We start from the raw sequence: 14730 nt of genomic DNA, 5'->3' as shown, positions 1-14730 counted from the left end.
ACTCAGCCGGTCTAACTAAAAAGCGTATAGGACCCGAATTGATGATTGGCTGCACTTTACAAATTCAAGGTTAAAAAAAAATCCTATCTTTTTTTTTTTTTTTTTATATATTTATATTATATAAATTTTTTTATTTTTTTATTTTTAAATTTTTTTTATTTTTTTTTTTTTTTTTTTTTTTAAATAAAAAATAAAAAATTAAAAAATTAATTTTTTAATTTTTTAAATTTTTTTTAAAAATTTAAAAATTTTATTTTAAAATAAAAATATTATTAAATATTTATATAAAATATTATTTAATATATTTTTTTTTTTTTTTTTTATATTTTTATTATAAATATTAAATTTATATTTTTTTTTTTTAATATTTAATTTATATTTTATTTTTTTTTTTTTTTTTATTTTTTTTAAATATTTTTTTTTTTAAAAAAAAATTTATTATTAAAATATATTTTAAAAAAAAAAAATTAAATTTTATTTTATAGTATCTTTAAATGAAAAAAGAGTAAAAAAGAATTATAAAAAAATTATATTTTTTTTTTTTTTTTTTTTTTTTTATTTATTTAAATTTTTTTTTTTGTTTTATAATTTTTTTTTTTATTTTTTAAATATTTTTTAAAATTTTTTTTAAAAATTTTTAAATTTTTTTTTTTTTTTTTTTAAAAAAAATTTTTTTTTTTAAAAAAAATAAAAAAAATATTAATTTAAAAAAAAAAAAAAAAAAAAAAAAAAATTTAAAAAAGTTATCTCTTTTTTAAAATTAAAAAAAAAAATTTTTATATTAAAAAAGTTAAATATCTAAAATTAATTATTATAATAAAAAAAGTAGAAATAGATATATTATATAATAAAGATATATAAGTATTTCTAAGATTCGCTAATTTCTATTAAAAGTTTATTATAAAATATTTTAAAATTATTATATCTTTAATAAATCTTACTTATTCTTAATAGAAGAAAGATTAATTAAACTTAGCGTATTAGAATCTTTTAGTCTTTCTACTCTACTATAAAATCTATACTCATAATAATTTCATATAACTAATATTCTCTCTATACTATAATAAAGAGTTATTATATATATTATTAAGTTTCTAATTATTACGAGCGTATTCTTAATATACCACTTAGCCCTATAGCTAGCGAGCCTTAACGAAGATATTCTCTACTATATTATATCTTCTTTCCACTTATATAGTTCGATAGCCTTATTATTCTAGATCTATCTCACCTATACTAATATCGCATTTATACTAATTCTAATATTATAATAAAGTTTCTTCGTATATCCCCTGACGAAGAGAACTAATAAGTATTTTTCACTTTCTGCTTAGAGCAAGCGACCGAGCCTAATAAAGAAAACGCTGGGTATTTCTATTATATAGAAGCCCTACTACATATTTAAATCACAAATTACCTATATTATTCGAAAGAACCTATATTAAACAACCTACATCATTAACGGTAACTCAATTTATTAAAAAACGAGTTCCCTACATCGAATACAAGAAATCCTTCTCCGCTTCATTCCCCGCAAAAAGTTTATCACTAGTCAATAGACGCCCGGCGGACTTTCTACCATTTAAAAGAACACTCTTTAGAGTACTCATAGGCTTCACCGCGACTTAATTGGCCAAAAAACGAGTGTTATAGACTCCCGCGAAGAAATAACACTATTTCGGATATTACAGCCAAATTTCAACACTCAACACAGAGATCTACTACCTTTCTCGACTCGTATACGCCTTCACAGTACCGGAGTTCTAGAGATCTCTTTATTCCACTCGACAAAGACACTACTAGCCAAAATCGCCATTTCTACGCCTATCTTCTTCGCTCCATTTTCACTTACATTCAACACATCATGAGTTTCTCAAATTCTTACTCAAATCCACCTACATTAATACCAAGATATATACCTCCACATCGCCGATCACCTATATACCGCGACCACCCTTACCTTATATACGACGACCTACATAGAAGATATTCACCTCCCAACTCGCTATCACTCCGCATACCACGTATACAGCGATCTCTATCTACTGAGGACCTTTATTAGTGATATCGTAGAACATCGAGTCAGCCAGGGGAGAATCAGGCTCAAGAACCCGAGGCACAAAGCCAAAACCCGCCTGGCATCTCCGCTCCGCCCCCGTCGCCATTTCACACCAATCAAGAGGAGATACCAGGACATCAAGAGGAGACGCAGGGCCAAAACTCGGCTAGCATCTCTGCCCTTCCACCCCCATCCCCACCACCACCCATACCACGAGATTTCGAGACACTTAGAGCAAATCGACAACCGCAAATCAGACAGCCACTCAGCCCAAGGCTACCAGATCCACCTATCTTCACGGGCACTAATTTAATATCATTCGATGACTGGAAAATGAGAATTCAAGACAAGCTTACTCATAATGGTGATTATTTTCTCATCGATATCTTTAAAATTACCTACGTTATAATAAGACTTAGAGGGGAAGCCAGTTAGCATATATCTATTAGACGACGATATCGCTTATACTCTATAGTCGATAATCTTCTAGATTATTTAAGTAACGTATATAAGATACTCTTATTCGTTCTTAGAGAAATCTATTAATATACTTACGATAAAATAAGTTAAGGAAGTCAATTATTTCTCAAATTCTACGATGATCTTATTAAGTATATCGAATGTAATTTTAGAAATAATAGTCTTAACGATCTTAGGAATAATAGTCTAATAAACGATATATAAAAGAAATCGAAACTTCGTTTATATAACTTAATTAATCTATTAATAAGAAATTAAACTATATCTAAATTAAAGAAACGTATTATAAGAATATAGCTTTAATATTAATAATCTATTAAGGGATTCGCTAAGAAGAAGATTAAAAGATTCGCGGAGTAATACGTAAAAGTAAAGACTAAGACTAATATAAAGAAGAGTAAATACTTAATTATAACTCGCCTTACTTTTAATATAGAGAATTTAAGTCTTACTAAGATAGAGGATCTTACGAATAAGAATTAGACTTATATATAAAAGTATAGTAAATACTTCGAACTCGATATAGATTTCGATAAAGTATACGAGCTTAGTTGCTAGGGCTTTCTATAAGCGACTCGATAATACTTCGAATATCGTATTTTTAAACGAATTAAAATCATTCGATATTAGAATTACCTTCTTTTTTTATATTAAGAAATCGATTCCCTAGACCTATATTACTTATTAATAGTCTTATATTAGATTTATTAAGTAGACTCCTCTTATTATTATATATCTAAAGAGCTTTCGAAGCTATAATACGTTATCTATAGATCTTACTATCGTCGTCGATAGTCTTTATTAATATCGATTATATAATATTCTATAAAGAAACTCACTTAATATTAAATTAGAGTTTTAGCGCCTACGGCTCGATTCGATTCGAGAGATCTTAACTAATTAAATTATATTATTTTATCGATTTCTTCTTTATTATAAATATAGAATTAGATAATTATCGTATAGTAAATTATTTTTCGATTATTATTTATTTAATTCTTTATAAATTCTCGTTAAATTAAAAGTCTTTTAACGCTATAATAAAGTATAAGATAACGCGCTAGCGGAATCTCCGGGACGCGATATTACTATCGTCGTCGCCGTCGAAGAAAGATACTAATTTAACCTAATATACTAATATTAAAAGTTCTTTATTTTTATAAATTTTCAGCGAGCATAATACATATGTATGCGATGAAATTATTTAGTTCTTTCGAAGGCCTATAATAGATAGGCTGGACGGGAGAAGAACTTAGAGAATCTTATCGATACAAGATATAGCTATATCTCCGAGGATCTCAATCATCTTCCAGCCAAGGCCTACACCGACTATGGATGTTTGAAGATATAAGGCAAGTAATGAGCCTACATCTTCGATCTATCAGCCATAGAGGGCCATGGCTATTTGAGAGAGAGGGTAGTATTACGAGCGTATTCTTAATATACCACTTAGCCCTATAGCTAGCGGGCCTTAACGAAGGCATTCTCTATTATATTATATCTCCTTTTCATATATATAGTTCGATAGCCTTATTATTCTAGTTCTATCTCACCTATACTAATATCGCACCTATATTAATTCTAATACTAATATTCTAGTAGATTACAAATTCTAGTAAATACGAGTATAGATAAGATATTCTAGAATATTCGATAAACGTCGACGTCGAGGCAATAAATTTAATCGAGATTCTTTTTCTATATTTAATAGCTTTCTTATTTTAATTATTAAATAACTTTACTATTAATAATTTAATATATCTTAAATTACTACTCTATCTACTTCTAATAAGAACGAATTAAATTAAGCCTTAAAGTAGTAAAAAAAAGCTATAAAAATTAATAAGAGATAGATATTTCTTAAAAAACGTAATAATCTTCTCTAGCGTATTCTACTACTTCTAGAGTATTAATTAATAATAATTAAGTATTAAATAGCTATTAATTATCTTTTAAGTAATCTATTTCTTACTTCACGTATTATATTTAATCTTATATAAACTACTACTATTTAGAAAATACTTTAAAATAATATTAATTTATATATCTCTATTTAAAGTTCTCGCGATTCTTATTAATACTCTATAACTATATTAGAGCTTAAAATCTTTAATCTATATAAGAATTTTTTACTTTTCTACTATTTATAATTATTAGAAGACTAATAGAATTATATCTATAACTTTAATAAATTCTTTCTCTATCTCTATACTATTAAAGATATTACGAGATAATTATAATTAATAAGACTTAAAGACTATTCGAATATACTTTATATATCGTAAAAATATTTAAAATCGAGGTTTTAGATAAGAGATTAGTAGAAATAGAGATAATACTCTTAAGATATACGAGAAGTATAAAGTATATTAAATCTTTTTATATCGTAAAGAAGATTACGTAAGACGATTTTATATAAAAAAAAATTAAACTCTATATAATAGATCTAGACTATATTTATTAAATTATATTAATATAATAGAATAGTAATCGAAATAATAGTACGAAGAAAATAATTTATTATCTCTCGATATTTATCGAATAGCTTTTTAGTCTAGCGATAACTCGAGCTATTAATAGACTATCGGGTTATCGACTTAAGATGAATTTTAAACTATCTATCTATCTTATTATACCTCGAAATCTTATTTTAAAACTTCGTTTCTATTTAATACTAACGCTACTCGCGAGAAAAAGATAATAATTCTAAACTACTATAATAACTTATAAAATTATATCTCTATAGATAATAACTTATAAAATTATATCTCTATTAATAATATCTTATAAATTTATATCTTATTAAAAAAATAAGATATAAATTTATAAGTTACTAGTCTTTAAGATATAAATTTATAAGTTATTATTTCTTAGAGATATGAAAATATAAGATATTATTAACTTATATAAATTATTAAAATAATATTTAGAGAATTTTAAACTAGTAACTTTAATTATTATTAATTCGAGTTATCGCTAAACTAGTATAATAGAGATATTTATACTTTACGCTATAAAAACCTCTATTTAATTCTTTATAAGATTCTTTATAAAGCTCTCGAAGAGATAATATCTAATATTAATCGTCTCTATAGATGATAACTTATAAAGTTATACTTCTAGTAATAATATCTTATAAATTTATACTCTACGAGTAAAGATTTATAAATTAAATTTATAATTATTTTTTTAATTAGAGCTATCGAGTAAATAGATAAGTAATCTTTAATAAGCGAACTTTAATAAGCGATATTTGAATTCCTTACGCTTTAATAATTATAAGACTATATTTAAAAGATTTTTTTTTTTCTCTAAAAGCCTATATTTCGTTCTATAATTTAAAAAAAATCTTAAAATTTTAATAGAAAATAAAAAGTTATTTTAAAATTAAATAATATATATCTATTTTTTAATTATTATTATTCGACTATTAAGCGAACTCTAATAAACGATATTTGAATTTCTTACGCTTTAATAATTATAAGACTAAATTTAGAAATTCTTTTTTTATCTAAAAGTCTATATTTTATTTTATAATTTAAAAAAAAAATCTTAAGATTTAATAGAAAATAAAAAAGTTATTCTATATATTAATAATATATATCTATTATTTTAATAAGAGAGCTCGAGAGAGCTAGCGAGCTAACTTAGATAGTCTAGTTAAAAGACGTAATAATCTTAAATTTATAATTAACTATATATATAAATTTTAAATTTTTAAGCTTAATTTTATCTTATTCTATTATATATACTAATTAAGATATAAAAATATAAGATAAGATATAAATCTATAATTTATTCTATTATATTATTATTTCTATAATTTCTTTAAAACGTTAGATTAAGATTATAATTACTTATTTATATAAAATAAGTATAAATCTATAAATTAAATTTATAGAGTCGAATTAAACTAAGTTAAATCGATCTTTTATTACTTTCTATACGATATTCGAGTATTAATCTACTTCTATTATTTAATTTTATAAGAAAACGTAGAAAATTCGTAATGTTAAAATTCGATAAAGTCGACGTAATATTAAAATATCTACTTTCTATTAAATTTATATAATATATTTATAATATAATACTAGATTATTACTACTATTAAAGCTTCTATTATAAATAAATTAATAAGTAATCTATTAATTAATAAATAGATCGTTGTTATTACTTTTTATTATCTTTTATTTTACTATATCTTCTTTAATTTCCTCTTTTTTTACTTTTCTTTTTCTACTATCTTCTTTTTCTCTTTTATCTCTTTTATTTCTTTTATTTCTTTTATCTCTTTTATCTCTTTTATCTCTTTTATCTCTTTTATCTCTTTTATCTCTTTTATCTCTTTTATCTCTTTTATCTCTTTTATCTCTTTTATCTCTTTTATCTCTTTTATCTCTTTTATCTCTTTTATCTCTTTTATCTCTTTTATCTCTTTTATCTCTTTTATCTCTTTTATCTCTTTTATCTCTTTTATTTTTTTATCTTCTTATTAATTCTATTATTATAATTATAATAAAACCTATAATAAAGACTTTAATAGAGTTTATTTATATTATTATCGCGAAATAGTATTTTATCTTTTTTTCTCGCTATTATTATAATAATAAAGCGAGTAATAATAATAATAATAATATTAATATAAAAATTATTATAAAAGATATAAAGATTTTTTAAAAACTTTTATCTTTCTTTATATTTTTAAAAATATTTAAAGTAATTTAATATAAGATTTAAAGTTTTTATTTAAATTAATTTATAGCGAAGTTATTCTTTTATTATAAATAACTTAATATTTTTAATTTAAACTTATTTTTTTTTTAAGTATTTCTCTTAATTAAATTATAATTAATAATTTAAAATAAGATATTAATAACGAGAGTAAATTATATACTTTATTAAGCTTTTCTAATAATATAATATATAATTCTATATTAGAAAATTAACTATTAGTTATAAAGTTATTTTCTTTAAATAGTTTATTATTATATTAAAAGATTTAAATAAAATATTACTTATTAATATATATAAAAGAATAAGATAGAATTAATCTAAAAAATCTTAAATTTATATATATAGCTAATTATAAATTCGAGTTCGCTACGCTTTTTAATTAGACTAACTAAGTTATCGCGGATAAATAAATTAGCGTTCGCAACTATTAAAATCTCTTACTCTAATTTTAACCCTTAAATAACTTTACTATTTTCTATTAATTTTTTTTTTAAATTATAGATCGCACTTTACGCTTTTCAATAATATAATAATTATGAAATTCGATCTTATAATTATTAAAGTGCAAGGAATTCAAATATCCTTCATTAAAGATCGCTTATCAAAGACCGCTCACCAAATTTACTCGACAGCCCTAATTAAATAAAACGGTTATGAATTTAATTCATAGGCCTTTACTCGTTAAATATTTAAATATTTATTAGTTTATTAGTTTATATAAAAGAATAAGATAGATTTAAATTAAAAAAACTTAAATTTATATATATAGTTAATTATAAATTCGAGATTATTACGCTTTTTAATTAGACTATTTAAGTTAGCTCGCTAGCTCTCTTAAGATCTCTTATTAAATAAATAGATATACGTTATTTACATATAGAATAGCTTTTCTATTTTCTATTAAAATTTTAAGATTATTTTTTTAAATTATAGAGTAAAGATTACGCTTTTCGATAATATAAAAGTTTTAAAATTTTATCTTATAATTATTAACGAATAAGGATCTCAAATATCGCTTATTAAAGTTCGCTTATTAAAGTTCGCTCGATAGCTCTAATTAAAAAATAGATATATATTATTTAATTTTAAAATAACTTTTTTATTTTCTATTAAAATTTTAGAATTTTTCTTTTAAATTATAGAATGTAATATAGGCTTTTAAATAAAAAAAGAAAAATTAAATTTAGTCTAATAAATATTTAAAGATAAGAAGTTTAAATATCGCTTATTAAAGATCGCTTATTAAATTTACTCGATAGCTCTAATCTAAAAAAATAGATTTAAATTTAATTTATAGATCTTTACTCGTATAAAAAGAATAAAATAAAAAGAATAAATAAAGTAATAGAAAACTATAATAGATATAATTACGTTACGTTAAGTTTAATATATTATTTAATTAAACTAGCGATCGTTAAATAGAATTAATTTTACTTTAAATTATTCTTTTAAAATTCTTTATTAAATCTATCTATATCGTATATTAATCGAAAAGATATAATATATTCTATAGAATATTTTATATTAAGTAATATAATATCGTATTCGAGTATAATATAAATAGAATCGAATATTATATTATATTTCTAATATGAATTTAGAATCTTAACGATATATATTATAATATAGTATATCTATAATATTATATTATAGAACGAGTAAAGGTCTATAAATTAAATTTATAATTTTTTTCTTAATTAGAGCTATCGAGTAAATAGATAAGCGATATTTAAATTCCTTACGCTTTAATAATTATAAGACTATATTTAAGAATTCTTTTTTTATTTAAAAGCTTATATTTCGTTCTATAATCTTTATAAAAATGTTAAAATTTAAATAGAAAATAAAAAAGTTATTCTAAAATCAATTAATGTATACCTGTTTTTTAATTAGAGCTGTCCGGCTATCGAGCGAACTTTAGTAAGCGATATTTGAATTCCTTGCGCTTTAATAATTATTATATCAAATTTTGAGATTCTTAAAAATTTGAAAAGCGTAAATAACGCTCTATAATTTAAAAGAAAAATCTCAAAATTTTAATAGAAAATAAAAAAGTTATTCTATTTGTGAATAACGTATCTTAATTTTTTAATAAGAAAGGCGTAAGAGAGCGAGATTTTAATAGTTATAAACGCTAATTTATTTATTTATAATAACTTAGTCGATCTAATTAAAGAGCGTAGTAACTCTAAATTTATAATTAATTATATATATAAATTTAAAATTTTATAACTTAGCTCTATCTTATTCTTTTATATATACTAATATATATATAAAATATTTTAATTAAGATTTCTATATTTAGAAGTATAAGTAGCTATTTTAATTATTATTTTAATTAACGATTAATCGTATAACTATAATATCGTAGTATTTTACTACTATAACTATTACTATTATAGCTATTACTATTATAATTATTACTATTATATCTATTATTATTATACTTATTATCGAAATATAATTCTCGTATATCTTAGTTATTATATTTTTTAATTATCTAATTTTATACTATATTTAAAATCTAATCTCGAAGAGACTTTAAAGAATTAATTTATTTATTCTATATCTTATATATCTAATATTTTAATAGCTATTACTACTATAACTATTATTATTATAGCTATTATTAAAATTATTAAAATTCTTAGCCCTTAAGCTTTTTAGTCTTCTTAGTTACCTTATTAAATTAGCTATCTAAATTTATTCTATATATAGAATCTCGTCTTAGAGTGCTTCTAAAGTAATTAATCTATTCTTCTTAAATATTTTAATAGATTATAAGCTCGGTTCCGACGCTTTTATAACGCTACTATATATATTATCGTTATTATATATCTTTATAAACTCTAGCTCTAATTTCTATTAATTTCAAGTACTTATTATACTAGTACTAGTATTAGTACTAGTATTAATTATAGTCTAACGAGTTATCTTAGATTTATTCTTTAAGTTATTTATTTATTAATTTACTAAGATAAACTACTTAAAGTAACTTATTAACGTATATATCTTATTACGTAAATAAAAGTTATAAAAATATACTTAAGAGATCTCTTTTAGAATATTAACCGTTATAGCTCTAGCTAAATAAAAGAATTCTTTTAAAGAGACTACTAATACGATAATACTTACTATTAATAATCTTATTAAATAACGACTTATAGCTAATAAGTTCAATTATAACTTTAAAATAATATTCTATCTCGCGAATCTCTATTATCTCATCGGGGATAATGAATTTATACGTTTTATCGTATAATATTATACTATTAAATATAATAAATTCGACTTCGTAATCGACTATATTACTTATATTAAGTTATTTAAAGAGCGTATTATAGCTATTAACGTTAAACTTACACTTAATAAATAAATAATTCTTTATCTATCGATATTTCTTCTCGATTATCTTTAATATTTAATTAAAATCTAGGCTATTACCCTCGATATAACGGCTTATAAAGCGATAAATATACTTCTAGAAGAGAGAGAGAAAGGAGAAAAAGTTAAAGCTTACGAAGATAAAGGAGATAGCTAGTATATTTATAAATATAAGAGTTATAAATAAAAGTAATAATCGAAAGAGTTATAAGATATATAATAAGATATATAGACTAGTATATTATATCGAGTATTCGAAATTAACTTTAAAGTAATATTATAAGATAATAAGAGATATAAAGCGAAAGCGTATCGAGAACGAGACTATTATAGCGATTATATTTTCTTTTTAAATATTAGATAATATAGAGTCTAAAGACTTATAAATATTAGATGATATAAATACTAGAATAATATAGAGTCTAAAGGGCTTACGAATACTAGACGATATAAATATTAGAATAATATAGAATCTAAAGAGCCTATAACGCTATAGAGGCGATAAGATATTTATATAATTACATGTTTTTTATTAATAGGCTAATACGCTTAACTATAGAGGCGTATTAAAATTATTAAAATTCTTAGCCCTTAAGCTTTCTAGCCTTTTCAGTTACCTTATTAAATTAGTTATCTAAATTTATCCTATATATAGAATCTCGTTTTAGAGTACTTCTAGAGTAATTAATTTATTCTTCTTAAATATTTTAATAGCTATTACTATTTATTATTAAAATAGTTTATAATTATATAATAGCTATAATAGTAATAATTATAATAGTAATAGTTATAATAATAATAGCTATAATAGAAATAGCTATAATAGAAGTAGTTATAATAGAGTTAGTTATAATAGAATTAATTATAATAGATAGTTATAATAGTAATAACTATAATAATAATAGCTAATATAATAGTTAACTAGAATAATAATTAGAATAGCTATTTATACTTCTAAATATAGAAATCTTAGTTAAAATATCTTATATATATATTATTTTATAATATAATATTATAGATATATTATATCGTAATATATATTATTAAGATTCTATATTATACTAGATATAAAATTATATAAATATTAATATTTTATATCTTATTAGAGTATAGTATAATAGATTAATATACTATATTATATTATATCTTTTTAATTAATATCTATATAAAATAAGAAAGAAAGAGATAGTTTATCGATTAACGATATAGAATTTATAGATTATTTAACGCTTAAAGATAGTAATATAAACGAAGCTCTAGAGATAGAAGACGCGATATAAATATATAATATGGCGTCGTAGTAATAAGTGAGTAAAGAAATTATTACTCGCTTTAACGAAATATTAATCTATTATCTTATATAAATTATAACTTTCTATTTAACGAATAACGACGTTATTTAATCGTCGTCGATTTAACTAGCTAGATACGATATACTATATTAATAAAACGTTTTTTACTTTTTTTTTTTTTCCCCCTCTGCCTTACTCTATTAAATCTATAGAGGGTTATCTTAAGGCCCGAGGGCCTTATACTAGAGCCTCTAGACTCGATAAGCGCTAGACTTCCGCGAGTTTAAAGATTAAGAATATTTTAACTTAATACTAACTTCTTTATTATTAAATCGAATTTTAGATTTACTAAAATTAATAAAAGAATTATATCTTATTTTAATAATTTTTTTAATTTAATTAAAGAATTAAAAGAGATTAAGTATAAGAATTAATATAAAATTTAAAATAATTTAAATAATATTAAAAGATTAATCTTAGCTTTATTTTTTATATCTTTTAAAGATAGATTTAAATAATATTATTAACTATAAAACTTTATTTTTAGAATAAAAAAATTAAAATATAGAGTTAAAAATTAAAAGAAACTAAGTTAAAAAATTAAAGAAAATTAAGTTAAGAATTAATTATTAATATAAAATAGTTTAACTTAATATTAAACTAAATTTAAGAAATTTGAATTTTATAAATAAAATAAGATTTAAATTTAAATTAAATTTTTTTAAAATTAAGAAATTTATACTATAAATTCGAGATTATAAAAAAAAAAAAATCTTAATCTTAAGAAATTATATAATAAATAATTATATAAATCTAATAAAAAGAATTAATAATAGAGATATAATATTTAATAATTACTTGAAATATTTATAGATTAAGAGTTATAATAGATTTAAAAATATAATATAATTCCGGTATATCGCGAGTCGCGTCACCCCCAAATTCGACACCCAAGTGCAACCATATTCAACTCCTTAGACCTCAATCATCCTGCAATCTTCTCGTGGTGTAGAGAGCTTCAGTACTCTTGGGTCACATCTGTGTGGACACGTCTGTCAATCAAATCGAATATGGAGGACTTGTCAGACCCTCCCACGGACATCAACCCGTACGAAGTCCTTGAGATCGAGAACACTGCCACGTCCGGCGATGTCAAGTCCGCATACAAGAAGCTAGCTTTACGATATCATCCAGGTATGCTCAGATAGCATGGCATAACGTCCAACGCTTACGAGCTCTCAGACAAGGCGCATCCCGATGCCAAAGACACTGCCCACGCCAAGTTCCAAGAAATTGCCTTCGCGTACGCCATTCTCTCGGACGAGCGACGGCGCAAACGCTACGATACTACGGGAAATACCTCAGAGTCTCTTGATCTCGAAGACGACGACTTCAATTGGACTGATTTCTTCCGGGCACAGTGGGCGGATACTGTTACGTCGACTACCATAGGCAGCTTCAAAGATAGATACCAGGGCTCAGATGAAGAGAAACGTGATGTTCTAGTCTCTTATACCCAAGCTCAGGGCAAGCTCAACTCTGTATTCAGTCAAGTCATGCTCAGCAACCCTCTCCATGACGAAGATCGATTCCGTGAATACATAGATCACGCGATTGAGGATGGCGAGGTCGAGGCATACGACGCGTACGCCAAAGAACCCCAGAAGCAAAGAGATCAACGACAGGCAAGAGCAAAGAGAGATGGGAAGGAGGCCGAAGATTATGCGAAGAAGTTGGGAAAGTACGATCAAATCTTCGGTGATGGTTCTGGCAAATCGAACAAGAAGGGGTCGAAACAGGATGAAGGCCCAGATCTTACGGAGCTGATACAGCAGAGACAGAGAAGCAGAGCAGACACATTCCTCGATGATCTTGAAGCCAAGTACGTGGAACCAAAAAGGAGTAGTGCCAAGCGCCAGAATGGAAAGAAGAGAAAGCTCGAGGAACCTCCCGAAGAGCTTTTCCAGAGAAGCCAACAGAAGAAGCAGAAGGCAGCACAACCTGAAGACTATGATGAGGACGAAGAGGAGATAGACCTGGAAAACGCTACTCCGGTATCTGAGGACGAGGATGAAGAAGAAGTGCAGCCGGCCAAGACAAGGAAGAGGGTTGTGAGAGGGGGAAAGGGAAGGAAGAAGGGTATTGGTCAAAAGAAATAGCACGAAAGCCGGATGGTGGCTGGAGAGAAGTCTGAGAATCTAACCATTGGATAAGCAATCGTCAGGATGACCTTTGCACCCTAAGACAGTACACGCGTCATGGGTATCGACCATGGAGTACCTTTCGATTCTTACTACAACCGGGCGTTCTCAGCTCGTGTCGCATAAGGAGAAGGAGAATTCGCGGCATTCGTGGAGTTTGTAGTCATCCAGAGCATGGTCTTGAAGCGATTTACAGCATCAATAAAGCATGAAGTTCAATTCGGGTAGAAGAAAGGAGTCGATCAGCACATAGACCAATCAAATCCACGGACCCTTCCACATACTAGATGATGAGTCTCTGAGCGTGACTACCAATCAATGCTGGACCATCAGAGGAATGGCTGTCTTTCCAATCGATGCCATTCTTCACGGTCTGGAAGATAAAATTGAGTATTGAGTGAAGGCTCCCCCCAACATTTTGGTTGCCTGTGAGGGTGCCTGCCGGAGCTGATTGCTAAAGCCTCAGCCTTACCGTATCGAAACTTTGCTCTAGTGTGGAATTCTTAGCGTAATTCCACCTCTACTCAAATCGCAATACAAAGCGCGTCTTCATTCTCCTCTAATCTAAGCTCCAAGTCTC

The 14730-nt window shown here is 24.6% G+C and overlaps 1 protein-coding gene across 1 annotated transcript; it reads left to right on the top strand.

Annotated features, from left to right (window-relative positions):
* Window positions 1-13019: 13019 nt before the first annotated feature.
* On the top strand, window positions 13020-14108 carry HO173_001229 (uncharacterized protein; the record flags this gene model as incomplete). Its single annotated transcript, XM_037303172.1, has 2 exons — window positions 13020-13143; window positions 13192-14108. The coding sequence occupies 2 exons, from the start codon at window positions 13020-13022 to the stop codon at window positions 14106-14108; spliced, it is 1041 nt and encodes a 346-aa protein (XP_037169819.1).
* Window positions 14109-14730: the final 622 nt, after the last annotated feature.

This window comes from Letharia columbiana (genome assembly GCF_014066305.1).
Source record: "Letharia columbiana isolate WasteWater2 chromosome Unknown Sc0000002_s0, whole genome shotgun sequence".
NCBI classification, from domain to species: Eukaryota; Fungi; Ascomycota; class Lecanoromycetes; order Lecanorales; family Parmeliaceae; genus Letharia; species Letharia columbiana.
This window is presented reverse-complemented; position numbering and strand designations above follow the sequence as displayed.